A 16,805-nucleotide genomic window follows, 5' to 3' on the forward strand; every position below is an offset into this window, starting at 1 on the left:
GTTCCATTATGACACTGATACGCTGAGCAGTCTTGAAACATATAATTTAGCACATTTGTGTCTCAGTTTGCCTGTTATTAAAATGATTATAAACATATATCCATTTTTACTCACAATTGGTGCTATGCAGCTAGTCAATAACAATATGCTCATAGTCCTTAGTATTCTTGTGAAGTTCTGTTAAATAATGTTTGTAATGCATTTTAAGATCTTTATATGGAAGGCACTCTATGCTGCATAGCATGTGCAAATAATCTTATTATAATACTGTACCATTTTATGCACCTCAAAGGAGTCTTTTATTATGGCCAAAAGAATATATTTGGGTTTGTTGTTTGTTCAACTCAGCATAAGCCATTACTGAGTAGAAGTTGTCTAGTGCAATAGTACCCCATGTTCAATGCATAATTGATTTTTTTCTGCCAAGTGGATCTGCATACGATTGGATATTTCACATATAGCTGTTTTATAGGGAGAACGTGGCAATCCAGGGGAGAGAGGCGAACCAGGGGCAGCAGGACTTCAGGGTGAAAAGGGTATGGCTGGAGGACATGGTCCTGATGGTCCAAAGGTAAATTACACAAGAAACGTGTATTGATTTAGTGATTTTATTTAAGATTCTGTTCAGCTGCAATGTTCTCAAGAGAGAGGCATCTTGTTTTCCTGAAGGCTCCAAGAGGACAACAGCCTTGCTATGTTAATCAAAGATATTCTAGTAGAATAACACCAATATAATGAAGGATACTAAAATATTGTTGAGAAATCAATATTTTCGTTCAATGTATACAGACAAAGCTCTTTAAAGTACAGGACTGAACATTTCTTAAAACCACCGGTGTGGTTTCCCTATTTCAGTAGAACAGTATGAAACCATTTATATAATATAGCGCACTCGGTGGTGCTGCCTTTGTCTGGAGAATCTTGCCTATTTACAGTAAGTAACTGGGCAGCCCATCTCTGTTGCTATGGATACTTTGTGCTGCTCCACCAGCACAGAGTAGCCCTACAGCTGGTGTCATTGGTCAGGAGAGAATCCACCCATATGAACTGGGATCCCTTGGGAGTATAGAGCTGCCATAACAGACCCTGTACCACCATGTTCTTTACAGAGGACATAAGAGGCATAGCTTGGAGGAAAGAGAGCACAGCCAGGATATCCCTGCCCTGGACAATCCCCAGGTCCAATAATTGGCCATTGGCAACTAGTGTAATGAAGACTGATTTTATTTATTCCATGGAAGCTGTCCAACATCCAAGGATTCAGTTTGAGAAGATTACCTAGAGCCACTTTAGCATCCCTGTCTTATCCCGCACTCCCCCAGCCCCATCCATTCATGCACTCAAGATTCATGACTAGTTTTTTCAAAACATTGGATATAAATTCTAAAATTAATGAATAATTCAGCTCTGCAACTTGGTTTCCTGAAAAATGTTTGGATGTGAACAAGAAGTTTAAGAGAAAATTATTACTTGCAAGTGTCCTCCAGAGGCATATTCATAAGCACAGATGGTTCTTCACTCTAAAGACAAAGAGACCTCAACTTAATAGGCAGTAATTTGTTTTTTATTCATTTCAGGGTAATCCAGGCCCCACTGGGACTCCTGGTGATCCAGGTCCTCCAGGTCTTCAGGGTATGCCTGGGGAAAGAGGTATTGCTGGAACTCCTGGTCCCAAGGGTGACAGGGTAAGTCTCCTTATCATTGCTCCTATAAATACTAAACAGAAGTACGTCTCTCTTGATAATCCTGTAGTTGTTTTGATATATAAATGACTTGGACCTCTGGATACTCTCCATAGGGTGGTGTAGGGGAGAAAGGCTCTGAAGGTACAGCTGGCAACGATGGTGCAAGGGTAAGTAACCTCATTGCCCTCTTAGAAATAGCTCTAAGTAATGGAGCTCCTAAGCAAGTTAGGGTTCCTCAATTCCAAAAACAAACTATATTCAGCATCTGGATAATATGAGTTATCAGTTAGTTCCAGGAATTTTGAATTTAGGTTGGGAATGGGGAGGTGAGAGCAAGTCTTATCTCATCTTATCTTATCAGGAGAGTCTTCCCCACTGAAAGATACCACAGAAAGGCAAGACACTGATTGGAAAGATTAGGGACCCATTTTTACCCTTGGCAATACCTGTGTAACAACTTTTGAAGTCAGTGAAACTTGTGCATGTCTGTCTTTTTTTTAACTACTTCTGCTCATTAATATATTTACACATACAAATAGAACTATCATTTACAGAGTGCAAAAATGCATGATATTTAAACATGAGTACATTTCAAAATTGAGATGCAGTAGCAAATAGGGAGTTCATGCTAATTCCATCATGTAGTTTGAATGTTTTGAGATCAGACGGATGATATAGGTGTAGGCCTTAGAAAATTAAAACATAGTTTAGGTCCTTAGGTATATAATAATACATAATTGTTAAAAAGGCACTCATACAGTTTTAAGCAAGCAGCAGACACCACTGATGTGGTTGACTTAATGTACTGGCTCTACACACACACACATACATCATTGGAAAGCTTATTATATCTACCTTAAGATGCAGTATGCCTATTTGGGGCAGTGATCAAGTAAGTGTGAGTATGATGAACTAACTTTTAAATCCTTCTGCTGAAATACTTTTGCAGATAGCCTGTCAGTGGAGCATTGACAGTTATCAAATAGCTTTAAATTTTTATATTTTCAGTGTACTTATGTATCATGTGACACAGATAGCAGTGCAGCATTGTGGTGTAGGGAGTTTTTATTATAGACTAATAATTTGACATTCTGCTTGCATAAAGACTATCTTGCTATTGTTGCAGGCTCATTAAACGTAGATAATAGATTGGTTGGGGTAGACAAATAGCTTGAAATCAGTTATCCTAAATGTCATACAAAAGGGAGAAGGGACATTTTTAGAAGAGGTTAGTTGATAGGAATAAATGAGTCTTCATGAGTAATAGCTTTTTTTAATTTACAGGGTTAAGCACTTGATAACAAGGAAGTGCAGAAGTATGGAGGGCCTCTGTGCAAATGAAACAAAAGGTCTTTCTTCATGTCCTCCTGAAAAGAGAAAATAAAGAAAGGACTTTTTGATCATTAGGCCTTTTTCATGAATACTATATAAAGGAAAAAATAAAGTCAGTCCAGAGAGAGCAGAGTTTTCAAGTGTGGACTGTGTGGCTATGAAAGGGGAGATAGTCGATGTGTCTCAAAGAACATGGTTACTTAGACTGCATCTGAAACAAAGACCAAACAGAACTTCAGGGGTAAAGGGGAGGAATTTCAAGAATGTAAAAATGCAAAAGGAAACATTAAAATAAACGAAGTCTTGACGCTGCGAATTCTGAATTTTTACTCTTCTCACTGAAGCACCTCCTATTGTTTTGCTCAACAGGGTCTTCCAGGTCCAATAGGGCCAATGGGTCCAGCAGGTCCTACTGGTGAAAAGGTAATAGGATTTTTATACAGAGCTAGTTGACATTTGAATTCTCTTAATAAAACCACATGTTATTTTCGTGTTTGCTGCTATTCTGATAAGTTATTTTGGAAATAACAACCTGTTAACTTTATTTAAAGGGTGAACCTGGTCCCCGAGGCTTAGTTGGCCCCCCAGGCTCCCGTGGAAATCCTGTGAGTAAACATCTCTGTCTTCTTCAGACCCAGTGTTACCAAATCTCATTATGGGGCTGATATTTAACAGTATTTGTCATTGTTCATTGTACACGGTCTCCAGTTATTTCTCTTTCCTGCTTTTATTCTTTCATCTTCTCCTCCTCTTTTCCTTGCACCCTCCAAAATACCAAATGGCTCTTCAGACATAACCCACAGTTCTTGCCTTGCTACCGTGAACCCATAAAACTAACTGTAATTGCAGGGATTCAGATCTCTTTATCCGGTCATAGACGTCAGGGTAATCTGACAACAGAGCTACTACAGCTTTCCTCACATCTGAAAACCTTGTGCTATATGCTCATTATTTTAATTACATGAGCTTTTTTAAAGCACACCCCTAACATTTCACTCTATTTATGTATGTTAAGAAGAAGGCAGGATTAAAAGAAGTATAATAGTTCCAATTACATCATATTGTCCATTTCAGCATATTTTAGAGCTGCGGTTATTTTTGATGATTTGAGCATTATGGTCCCAGTCCCAGGGTCTGGCCATGGAGGTGTCACAGCGAAGGGGGACCTTTGCACTTCCCAGTCCCTGATCCTGCTGGGGGTTGATCAGCCCCCATCATTAATTAGAGCACGTCATTAGAAGTGTAAATTAGAGCAATCATTACACCAGCTGCGGAGTGCATTCAGGCACTGCCCTTCTCCTTGAGCTACACATTGTAAGGAATCCTCAGCTGTGTGCTTAAGGTAGCTTTACAGCCCCTTTGGTCCCATAATTTTGGAATCACATGGTTAATGAAACCAACATCTATTTTTATTCCAATCTAACTGAATGGAATAATAGATCACATAAAATGTATACATTAGGCCAAATTCTGCTATCAATTACACAACAACAGAGAGCTGAATTTGGCCTACAGAGTTATTTAGTTACATGTGTCCCTCAACTGGATATTTTGTTTTAGAAGGATGTATTTCTAAAGGTATTTTACTTAGCCTTCTTAGTTACACCACATGACTCTTCTTAAAAACCCAGCTGTGCGATTATACTTAATATAGCGTGTATGTTATTATAATTATAACAGGAAATTGTTTACATCCTTTCTTCTGTACTTCTGTATAGATTATACTCCATACAATAAGCTTTTTATGCCACCTGAAACATAACCATTCTTAATTTCTTCACCAGGGTTCCCGTGGTGAAAATGGCCCAACTGGTGCTGTTGGTTTTGCTGGTCCTCCGGTATGTGCTGTATGATTCTAATCCATTTCCTTTAATCATAAACTAAGTTTAAATGCTGCTTAATCACTTTTGTTTAATGGATTCTAAACCATTTGGAAATATTTCTGGAACAAAGTCAGATTCTTCTTCGAGTGATTGCTCACATCCATTCCAGTTAGGTGTGCGCGCCGCGCGTGCACGTTCGTCGGAAACTTTTTACCCTAGCAACTCCAGTGGGCCGGCAGGTCGCCCCCTGGAGTGGCGCCGCCATGGCGCCCAATATATATCCCTGCCGGCCCACCCGCTCCTCAGTTCCTTCTTACCGCCGTGTCGGTCGTTGGAACTGTGGAGCGCGGCATAGCTGTCCTCCACGTCCCTAGCTCTCCTTGTTTTTCTATCGTTATCTCTATTGTAGTTGTTAATTAGACTGTTAGTTAGATAGTAGTAGTTAAGTGTTAAGTAGTTGTAAATAGTTTTTCGCCGGGGGCTTAGCCCTTCCCGGCACCCGGCACCGGGCTCATGCCTGGTTCGCCGGGCTTCAAGCAGTGTGCGGCCTGCAAGAAGCCTATGCCCACGAGCGACCCCCACGACGCGTGCCTGAAGTGCCTGGGGGAATCGCATAGATCCGACAAGTGCCGCATCTGCAAGGCTTTTAAGCCAAGGACTAAGAAGGAGAGGGATCAAAGGCTCCGGACTCTCCTCCTGGAAGCGGCACTTGACCCGGCGGCTTCGCAGGCCGTGATGTCGGCGCCGGCACCGGATCGCACCGGCACCGAGAAGACTCCCCGGCACCGACCTTCTCCGGCACCGGGGACAGAGCCTAGGCCGTCGAAGTCCACTACTCCGGCCAGGCACACCCGAGTGGAGCGCCCGGCCTCAGTATCGGCCGCGGCGCCGCCGGCACCGTCGACTCCGGGCCCGGCGGGTCCGTCGAGTCCGGTGCCGCCAAGCTCCCCCATGACATCTGGGGTTGAGATAGTGGTGCCATCTACACCAGAGGCCTTCGCCTCGGCACGGGACCTCATAGCCCTGACCGAGCCCACGCAGCTACCACCCCCGGTACCTCCGGTGCGGGTTGTGTCCAGAGGCAAGCCTATGATGTCGGCACCGTCCCGGGACTCTCGTTCTCGCTCCAGGTCCCGACGTCAGGGTCGCTCCAGATCCCGCCGCCGCTCGCAGTCCCGGCACCGCTCCCCTCAGCGGTACCGGTCGCACTCGCGGCGCCGGTCGACACCGAGACGATCGCGGTCGGACTCCAGCCGCCGTTACCGGCACCGCGAGTCCAGGAGCCGATCCAGACGTTCGCCGCACCGGTCGACCTCCCGGCGCCGAGCTGGTGGCAGGTCCCGGTCCCGGTCGACCTCCCGGTACCGAACCGGTGGCAGGTCCCGATCCCGGCACCGAAGCGGCGCCCGGTACCGATCCAGATCCCGGCACCGTGGCAGAACTCGGTCCCGCTCCCGGCACCGTTACGACTCCCGGCACCGGTCCCCGGCACCGAGACGATCGCCCGTGCCGGCCCGCGTGGACCATTACCATCCAGGGTCCGCTCCGCCATGGCCCTCGAGGCAGCCGTCCGTGTCTTCGCTGGCGGACAGTGGGTACGCGCTGGGCACCGACCGGCAGGCGGCGCTGTTCAGCGAGCCTCCACAGCAGGACGCAGCCCCACAGCAATGGGGTTTCTGGACACCCTGGGCGTATCATCAGGCCCAGGGCCCCCAACAGCTCCCTGCTAGGCCGCCGACTGCAGAGCGCAGGGCACCTGAGGCCTCGTTGTCTCGCCCCCCTCCCTCCCCGGATGGGGAGGAAGGATCCAAGCAACAGGACTCCACTTTGGCTCCTGAGGCAGAGGCGAGGGCCGAGGGAGACCCCCCTTCAGACACCCTCTTGCCGGGGGTCTCCTCATCTTCTTCCCCTGATGAAGCGGTGGCTGGGACCTCCTCCAACAGCCCCCCCCCGCTGGACCTCAGGGCGCACCAGGACCTCCTCCGGCGAGTAGCCCAAAACCTGAGTCTACAAGCCGAGGAGGTCTCGGAGGTAGAGGACCCTATTGTCACCATCCTCTCCGCAGACGCTCCCACCAGGGTCGCCCTGCCGTTCATACGGACCATCCAGGCCAACGCCACCACCATCTGGCAGTCCCCGGCCTCCATTCCTCCCACTGCGAAGGGCGTCGAGAGGAAGTACATGGCTCCTTCTAAGGGCTACGAGTACCTCCACGTACACCCGACTCCGTGTTCCCTGGTGGTCCAATCTGTCAATGATAAGGAGCGTCATGGCCAGGAGGCTCCAGCCCCCAAATCCAGGGAGGCTAGGCGGATGGACCTCCTCGGCCGTAAGGTGTACTCGGCGGGGGCGCTGCAACTCAGGGTCTCCAACCAACAGGCCCTGTTAAGTAGATACGCCTTTAACTCCTGGGTGGCAGCAGACAAATTCAAGGAGCTGTTGCCACAAGACGCTCGTCAGGAGTTTGCGGCCATCTTAGAGGAAGGCAAGAGGGTCGCACGCACGTCCTTGCAAGCCTCTCTGGACGCTGCGGATTCGGCTGCCCGTACCCTCGCGTCGGGTGTAACAATGCGTCGCCTCTCCTGGCTGCAGGTTTCCGGCCTTCCGCCGGAGCTCCAGCACACAATACAGGACCTTCCTTTTGAAGGCCAAGGGCTGTTTTCGGATAAGACAGACCCTAGACTAAAGAATCTAAAAGACAACCGCGTCATCATGAGGTCACTGGGGATGCACACTCCAGTGACGCAGCGCAGACCCTTCCGGCCGCAGCAACAGCAACAACAGCGCAGGCCGTATCTCCAGTTCCGCCAGCGGCAGGACCTTAACAGGCGCCGCGGCAGGAACGGAAGGCGCAGGCATTCGGGGAACCAAGGGGGCCAAAACCAAGGCTCCTCTAAGCCCCCGCCTGGTCCCAAGCCTTCATTTTGAAGGTGCGCCCGAGGGCGCAGTAACAGTTTCCCCATTGGATCCTGTCCCCCCGTTTTCCAACCGCCTTTCTTTTTTCCTCCCGGCGTGGTCCCTAATAACATCAGACCGCTGGGTTTTACGCACGGTGCAGTCGGGATACCGCCTGCAGTTTGTTTCATTTCCTCCTCCCCGCCCCCCTTCCTCGTCCCTCTTCAGGGACCCCTCTCACGAGCAATTCCTTCGGCAGGAGGTGCAGACGCTCCTCCGCAAAGGGGCTATAGAGGCGGTGCCGGAGAACGAGCAAGGCAAGGGGTTTTATTCCCGCTACTTTCTGATCCCCAAGGCCAAGGGAGGCCTCAGGCCCATCCTCGACCTGCGAGAGCTCAACAAGTACCTGGTGAAGTTGAAGTTCCGCATGGTTTCCTTGGGGACCATTATCCCATCCCTGGATCCGGGAGACTGGTACGCCGCCCTCGACATGCAGGACGCGTATTTCCACATTGCTATCTGGCCACCCCACAGACGTTTCCTTCGCTTCCTTGTGGGGTCTCTGCATTACCAATTTGCAGTCCTCCCATTTGGCTTGTCCACGGCCCCGAGAGTGTTTACGAAATGCATGGCAGTTGTTGTGGCGCAGCTTCGGCGCAGTCGTATCCACGTGTTCCCGTATCTAGACGATTGGTTGATTCGGGGCACGTCGGAACAACAAGTCTGCAACCATGTCCGTGTGATCACCGACATGTTCGCCACTCTGGGCCTCTTGGTGAACACAGACAAGTCCACCCTGGCCCCCACACAAAGGGTGGAATTCATCGGGGCCGTCCTGGACGCCACTGTGGGCAGGGCCTTGCTGCCATTGCAGCGGTTCCAGGCCTTGTCGGCAATCGTGCAACGACTACAGACAGCCCCCCTGACGTCAGTGAGGACGTGTCTAACCCTGTTAGGCCACATGGCGGCCTGTACTTTCGTGACCAATTACGCTCGGCTCCGCATGAGGCCACTCCAGTTGTGGCTCATCAGTCATTACAGGCCGACAAGACAGCCACTAGATATGTTAATCACGATCCCCCAGAGGGTCTTAGATTCTCTCGGCTGGTGGCTGGACCAGTCAGTGTTGTGTGCGGGTCTCCCCTTCCACCCATCTCAGCCCTCGGTGTCCCTAACAACAGATGCCTCAGATCTCGGCTGGGGGGCCCACGCAGGGACCCTGAGGACGCAGGGCCTGTGGTCCCAGGAGGAGGTGGGGCTACACATCAACATGCGGGAGTTGAGAGCGGTCCGTCTTGCTTGTCAAACGTTCTGTCATCAGCTCCAGGGTCATTGTGTCGCGGTGTTCACCGACAACACGACGACCATGTATTATATCAACAAGCAGGGCGGCACCAGATCCTCCTCCCTGTGCCACGAGGCGATACGACTCTGGGACTTTTGTGTAGCCCACTCCATTCACCTCATGGCTTCCTTCCTCCCCGGAGTACGGAACACGCTGGCGGATCGATTGAGCAGATCCTTCCTGTCACACGAGTGGTCCCTTCGCCCGGACGTCGCCCTCTCCATCTTCCGGAGGTGGGGTTATCCCCGGGTGGACCTCTTCGCGGCCAAGGGGAACAGGAAGTGCCAAGCGTTCTGCTCCTTTCAGGGCAGGGAACCCGGGTCGATAGCGGATGCCTTCCTCATCCAGTGGTCGACCCACCTGTACTATGCATTTCCCCCATTCCCGTTGGTCCACAGGGTCCTTCTGAAGGTGCGCAGGGACAGGGCTCATGTGATCATGGTAGCCCCGGCGTGGCCCAGACAGCACTGGTACCCCATGCTGCTGGACCTGGCCATAGCCGACCCAGTTCCCCTGCCCCTTCATCCGGACCTGATTACCCAGGAGCACGGGACCCTCTGTCACCCGGACCTGCAGTCGCTGCACCTAGCGGCGTGGCTCCTGCGTGGCTGACTGGCTCTGAGCTGCGCTGTTCCACGCCGGTGAGGGAGGTGCTCTTGGGCAGCAGAAAGCCGTCCACAAGGGCGACGTATTTGGCCAAATGGAAGCGTTTCTCCTGTTGGTGCGTGGAGAGAAATCTCCGCCCTATGGAAGTTTCAGTAGCCAACATCTTAGACTACATTTGGTCCCTCAAAGGGCAAGGTCTGGCCATATCGTCGTTACGAGTCCACCTAGCGGCTATCTCCACCTTTCACCCGGGTGCGGATGGTCACTCTGTTTTTTCCCACCCGACGGTGTCTAGATTCCTTAAGGGGCTGGAACGTTTATACCCTAACGTCCGTCCCCCTGCTCCAACCTGGGATCTTAACCTGGTGTTGTCCCGACTCATGGGGCCCCCCTTTGAGCCGTTAGCTACTTGCTCCCTGCTTTATCTCTCTTGGAAGACGGCCTTTCTAGTAGCTATCACCTCAGCTAGACGGGTGTCGGAACTCCGGGCTCTTGTGGTAGACCCCCCATACACGGTCTTCCACAAGGACAAGGTGCAGCTGAGACCACACCCTGCTTTTCTCCCCAAGGTGGTCTCAGCCTTCCACGTCAACCAAGAGATATTCCTCCCGGTTTTTTTCCCGAAACCTCACTCCTCAGGCAGGGAGCAGCAGCTCCACTCGCTTGATGTCCGTAGGGCTCTCGCGTTCTACGTGGAGAGGACCAAGCCCTTCCGCAAATCCCCCCAGCTTTTCGTGGCAGTAGCGGACCGCATGAAAGGGCTTCCTATCTCCTCCCAGAGGTTATCCTCTTGGGTAACGTCCTGCATCAGGACCTGCTATGACTTGGCCCACGTCCCTACGGGCCGTGTGACTGCGCATTCTACCAGGGCGCAGGCGTCGTCGCTGGCTTTCCTCGCCCGTGTGCCCATCCAGGAAATCTGTCGGGCAGCGACCTGGTCATCGGTCCACACCTTCGCGTCCCACTACGCCCTGGTCCAGCAGTCTAGAGAGGATGCGGCCTTCGGATCTGCTGTGCTCCATGCCGCGACTTCTCACTCCGACCCCACCGCCTAGGTATGGCTTGGGATTCACCTAACTGGAATGGATGTGAGCAATCACTCGAAGAAGAAAAGACGGTTACTCACCTTTGTAACTGTTGTTCTTCGAGATGTGTTGCTCACATCCATTCCACACCCGCCCTCCTTCCCCACTGTCGGAGTCGCCGGCAAGAAGGAACTGAGGAGCGGGTGGGCCGGCAGGGATATATATTGGGCGCCATGGCGGCGCCACTCCAGGGGGCGACCTGCCGGCCCACTGGAGTTGCTAGGGTAAAAAGTTTCCGACGAACGTGCACGCGCGGCGCGCACACCTAACTGGAATGGATGTGAGCAACACATCTCGAAGAACAACAGTTACAAAGGTGAGTAACCGTCTTTTTCTGTTTCAAAAAGAACTCTTCCTTTCCTCCTTCCCCCTCCGATTATTTCACGTAAAATAGTGAGCCAGTAAATACCCCAAACAGTAGAAAATTATTTTGCTGACAAGATTATATTAGTGTTAACTAGATTACATATATATTTTAATATATGAAAATGTTTCTTTTGAGATTAAAAAAGGAACACCACAAAGTGTCATCCACTGAAAGGTAGCAGAGAGGTGCGGTGGAGTTTGTGATACATGAGGAAGCTGACCAGGGTCTTCATGAAAATGATTGGGAGATCTGTGAGTCCAACAGCCTTTCCCACAAGTCTGATGCTGGTTCCTAGTGAGTTTCAGGGCACCTGGGAAATGGCCCCTTTCCTCCAAACAATGTATTGAACTTCCAGGAGAGAGAGAGAGGCATCTATTTCCCTTGGAAAAGAGGCAATAAAACAGGTAGTGAGAGATTAAACCCTTAAACCTTTAGACATGTGTGACATGGAGGAGATTGAAGAGGAATCCTAAGGTTTTAAGAAAGGAGAGAAATATAAACTGGGTTAGAAAACTATTTTATGGAATATGGTTAACTGACTCCACAGAATTTCACATAAAACACTTCTGACCCAGTAAAGTTAGTGGCAAACTATTATGATTTACTTTTGCTGTCCCATTGAGCTAAGGTACTAGTCTACGTGCTGGACTGATTTGTTCACCTCTTTTTTAATGCGGCAAAGGTTCCCATAGTGTATATTGACTATCAAATGGGAAAGGTTTGGTATTCTCTAACCTGATCTGAATTTTTTATGTTATTTTTCATAGGGCCCTGATGGTCAACCAGGTGTGAAAGGTGAACCTGGGGAACCTGGACAGAAAGGGGATGCTGGATCCCCAGGACCACAGGGCCTTTCTGGGTCTCCTGGCCCACCAGTAAGTAAAAAAGCAAGCTGAAGGGAAACAATGACCTGTGTCAGTTTCTCATTTTAAATGTCCATTGCTGTTCATTATGGCCCATCTGTTTGTCATTTTTAGGGTCCTCATGGTGTTCCCGGTCTAAAAGGTGGTCGAGGTACTCAGGGTCCACCTGTAAGTACTTTGTTTTTTTGTAAATTAGTTGGATTAATGCAATAGCACCATTTTATATTAGGGACATGCATTTAATTTTGTTGGAAATATTTAAATCTTTCTTAATCTGAGTTGTATTGCATATTCAATAATTAGATCAGTTGTAGTTGATTGCTCAGTGAGCTGAGAACATTTCATGTAACCAGTGCCAGATTTCTTTCTAATGCTTATATCAAAATGTATTTCTAGGGTGCTACAGGATTCCCTGGCTCTGCTGGTAGAGTTGGACCTCCCGGACCTACTGTAAGTCAATTTGAGACTTATTCTTATAGATACATTTTATAAAATGGTAGTTAGACACCTGAACAAATCAGAGAATCATAGACTTCGGAATTTGTAAAGACCTACAGTATTCATGGCCTCATCTTGTGCCCATTGAAAAGAGTAGCTTCCCTTGACTTCAATGTATGCAAGATTAGTTGGTAAGTCAAACAAAGCCTTTTAATTGTGGACATGATCCAATGCCTGTTGAAGTCACTGAAAGTCTTTCAGTTTATTTCAGTGAACATTGGGTCAGGCCCTGAAATAGTAAAGCTGTTCTTGGTTAAACTGTTCACTTGCAGTTAAATTTAAAAAAAAATCCCAGGTCATTCCCTGTTTCCTTCCCTATAATTCTTGGTGTTGAGGGAATTTTCTGTACAAGCAACAGGGCCTTTCTTGTGCCAGCTCATCAGTGAAATTGCTCACACAGTCCATTTTTTAAAAATGACAGAGAAGGCAAAAAGTACATCCGATGTTTAAACTTTTCTCAGTGACACTGTGGTTAAAGAATTATGTGTAATTTCCCCATGTGGCTTGACAAATTAGGATCCGGCCCTTCTGTGTGTATTAATGACAAATACCAAATTTGCTCAAGTTCATTTTGTGGTTGTCACATGCAGTGGAACAAGTGAAGTGATGTCAAAGCACATTTGTTAATATAACGTATGCTCTGTAAAAACAGGAATGTACTTTGCCATCCTTTGAAGAAATGTGGGGGATCCATGCACACATACAGTATTTTATGTTATCCCTCAAACTTCCCCATAACATGACTGCCGTTCTGGGTTTTCTTCCTAAAGAGGGAAGTCCCAGGATTGATCTGATTCCTGTAATGTATAAGTTACTCTGGGCTCTTTTGGGATGAAAGGCATGACATGAATGTAAGAAATTACTTTAAAAAAATGAGAACTGATCATGTTCAATGGCATCAAAATAATTCATGTCTATGGAAAGTGAGTGAAAAATGGATACAAAATGCTATCACTGGTGTGAGTGGAGAAATTTTGAATGAATATTTGTGGAATTTTGTGGCACTAATTGTCCAGCTCTAGGATGAATAATTCCTTCTTTAGAAAAGGGAATCCAAAGTGGTGTGTAAGGCATGAAACTTGGAGGTAATTTGCAAGTCTTGGGAGCTGATCACACATTATTAAAGAGGAAAAGCACTGTGTTAGCTGTTATATGATAACATTATGTTCAAACGCTGGTCCTTCCTTTGTACATACTTATTTTTAGTTAATCAGAACCCAGTCCTGATTTGATCAGAAATCTATTGTAATCAGGGTCTTTTAATGTTGCTAGGGAGCTCTGGGGCCTGCTGGGCCTATTGGTGACCCAGGAAAAGAAGGCCCTCCAGGTCTTCGTGGTGATCCTGGTGCACATGGTCGAGTGGGAGATCGAGGACCAGCTGGGCCACCTGGTGGCCCTGGAGACAAAGGAGACTCAGGGGAAGATGGGCAACCTGTGAGTACTTTTGCTTTTTAGCCACACAGCTTTTTAATGAAATGTTTTGAAATGCCCAACATTTGTACCTTCTTGAAACAAGAATAGAATCTACAAGTGCACAGCCTATGTTCCATAAAGAATGTAGCTTTAAATGCACTTCAACTTTCTATAGCATCTTCTGAGTTTCCACACTCTGCTTCATATCACCTTTTGCACCTTGTGTGCACCCCCAATGCATATTTCAGATGTAAAGGAACAACTCTTAGTGGGTCCCAGACATTCATTTTTATTCATGTTTTCTTTGAACTGGATTTTCCAATTGCATTTTAACTCCTTTGACCTTTGGAATTAATTTTACACATTGTCGAGTCTGGACACTTTAGACCTGATGGCAAATATAACACATCACCAACCAGTTGTGCACATTGTCATAATATTGCTTCATGTAAAAAAGAGGTTTCTATGGTGATAACTCCTTCTAGATTAAGTTAAATTCTAGAGATTCTGCCTTATTATTATTGTTGTTGTTATTGATTCTGAAAATGATGATAACCCTGTTGTATCCTTTGTCAATTTCAGGGTCCGGATGGCCCCCCAGGTCCAGCTGGAACTACTGGTCAGAGAGGTATTGTTGGTATGCCAGGTCAGCGAGGTGAGAGAGGCATGCCTGGCCTGCCTGGCCCTGGTGTGAGTAGCAATGCAGTTAATATTTCTGTCTGAAGTATTCTGCTTGCCTTTGTGATACTATGTGCCTTCTTCCTATCTCCTACACAGAAATAAGACAATATTAGAGGGTTCTAATTGTGTAAAGAATCAGTGGCATTGTGTCTACAGGTATGGTTAATAACTAAACCACACATACATAGCATGGAGAATGGAACCCACCAGATAAACACCTTGTCCTTCTGAGCTAAAGGAGAATCTTTAGTCGCAGTGAGGCTTCTGGCCAAAATGTTCTAAATCAGGCACGGCTTACAAGGCAGCCGCACCTTTAGAAGTCAGACCACTCACTTAGGTGCCTAAATAAGAACTCAAGTCTGAACATTTTGACTTTTGTCTTTTAGCCCAGATACTACAGGCTAACAAGGTTGAGCAGGCTGAGTTTCTGCTAAACATATTGCAATGGGACCCATGCCACATAATTAGTAACAATTGTCAATGAACTCTAGAACTTCCAAAAGTTCTGTTTTTTTCCTTGTAGGACTAATACATTTTGAAAGCTTGGTGAGGGAGAAACAAGCATCTCCTTAAGTGTAGTGATTATTAAAGGGGATTGCATTCAAGAGAAACTTGCTTATGCAGTTATTCAAGCAGTTTACAACCTCAACTGGAGCTTGTCCCAAGGTTACTAATCAGAAGTTATGTTGGTCTGGAGATGAACTGTCTGACTCAATAAAGGTTCAAGCCAACACTTGTGTTTAAGCTACTTTAAGATATGCTGGAGGCTGGTTAGGCTCCCAGTTGGTCAAACAATCCAGGGAGCGTTAGTCCACCATGAAACTTGAATAACGTAACAAAGGATCTGGTCCTTTTAAAGCTCCAGTCAGAAATGCTGACCTCAAAGTCGATAAAAGACTACTCCACTAGGTTGGTTGGTTAATTTTAAAAGCTCAATTAAATTGCTTAGTACTATACAACAAATCAAAAGGATATTCAAAATCTGTTAGAACACATTCTTCCATGCTGAAGTTTTGAAAACTACAAATCTTGGTAGTGCTTAAGACTGGATTCATAACCATAAAGTTTAACAACTGGTGATCTTTTCTATTGAGTTCTCTTTGTTTCGTTACATTAAATGGTTGATAAGGTATTTCTTATCTTTTTAGGGTACACCAGGAAAACAGGGTTCAACAGGGCCACCAGGAGATAAAGGTCCCTCGGGGCCTATTGGCCAACCAGGTGCCAGTGGTCCAGTAGGTGAACCTGGTCCAGAAGTAAGTATTGTGGCCTAGCAACGGGAAAAAGTAACAGACTTGCTCTAATTATGGCCTAGAGTCATAGAAGTTAGAGCTGGCAAAGACCTGCTAGTTTCTAGTCCATCTTTGGGCAAATGTAACATTGTTCCCTGCAACTCATACAGTCAACTAAGCATGGTCATATTTTTGCCTTTCACACTTCTAGGGCCCTGCTGGTAATGATGGTACTCCTGGACGAGATGGAGCTGTTGGAGAACGTGTAAGAATATGTTATTAGTGTTAAGCCATTACTGTAAATCTCCATTCTTTTCTGGGTGTGTGGCAGATTCTTTCCCTTGCATGTCTCCTAAGGTTTCCCATACAGAGAGCTTGTGCTAAATCCACATTCCAGTCCCAAACCAGGACTCTGATGGGCTGCAAGAGGACACAGATTTCAAAGCTGGGGAACCCTAGCTAAAACCGTCCTTCCTATGGGAGCCCACTCTTGAGAGCTGACAGCAAGAATATCCCAACTAATCATAATCATTGTACTAAACCATAGAAATAGAAAAGTCTATTGATGTAGTCCAGTCACATTTTTTAAATACACAGTAAGTAATTTGTAATGATTTGTAGGGTGATCGTGGTGAACCTGGACCTGCCGGTTTACCAGGTGCGCAGGGTGGCCCAGGAACACCAGGACCAGTTGGCCCTACAGGAGAAGCAGGGCAAAGAGGTGAACCAGTAAGTAGGGACTTTATTTCAGATTTTTTTACAAGTTTTATGTATGGCTGTATTATGATTTTGGACATATTCTATGAAAAGATGTGCTATAAAGGTATGCTGCATTGCTTCCTGTAATGTCCATGCATTTCTATGCAGGGCTCTCGGGGTCCAGTGGGTCCACCTGGTCGTGCTGGAAAACGAGGCTTGCCTGTAAGTTCTGTGTGATTGCTTTACTGTTGCCCAAACCAAATTATTTTTACATTAAATGT

The 16,805-nt window shown here is 47.2% G+C and overlaps 1 protein-coding gene across 3 annotated transcripts in view; it reads left to right on the top strand.

The window, feature by feature from the left end:
• COL5A2 (collagen type V alpha 2 chain) overlaps positions 1-16,805 on the top strand; it is a 330,967-nt gene that overhangs the window by 289,317 nt on the left and 24,845 nt on the right. For all 3 annotated transcript variants that reach the window (XM_050916331.1, XM_050916329.1, XM_050916330.1), the window contains 15 exons: positions 473-571; positions 1,578-1,685; positions 1,799-1,852; positions 3,387-3,440; positions 3,569-3,622; positions 4,802-4,855; positions 11,906-12,013; positions 12,116-12,169; positions 12,398-12,451; positions 13,772-13,933; positions 14,495-14,602; positions 15,742-15,849; positions 16,037-16,090; positions 16,447-16,554; positions 16,693-16,746. In XM_050916331.1, the coding sequence (XP_050772288.1) occupies positions 473-571; positions 1,578-1,685; positions 1,799-1,852; positions 3,387-3,440; positions 3,569-3,622; positions 4,802-4,855; positions 11,906-12,013; positions 12,116-12,169; positions 12,398-12,451; positions 13,772-13,933; positions 14,495-14,602; positions 15,742-15,849; positions 16,037-16,090; positions 16,447-16,554; positions 16,693-16,746 (1,233 nt within the window). The remainder of the gene's footprint in view (positions 1-472; positions 572-1,577; positions 1,686-1,798; positions 1,853-3,386; positions 3,441-3,568; positions 3,623-4,801; positions 4,856-11,905; positions 12,014-12,115; positions 12,170-12,397; positions 12,452-13,771; positions 13,934-14,494; positions 14,603-15,741; positions 15,850-16,036; positions 16,091-16,446; positions 16,555-16,692; positions 16,747-16,805) is intronic.

Source organism: Gopherus flavomarginatus, chromosome 10 (genome assembly GCF_025201925.1).
Source record: "Gopherus flavomarginatus isolate rGopFla2 chromosome 10, rGopFla2.mat.asm, whole genome shotgun sequence".
In the NCBI taxonomy this organism is placed as follows: domain Eukaryota; kingdom Metazoa; phylum Chordata; order Testudines; family Testudinidae; genus Gopherus; species Gopherus flavomarginatus.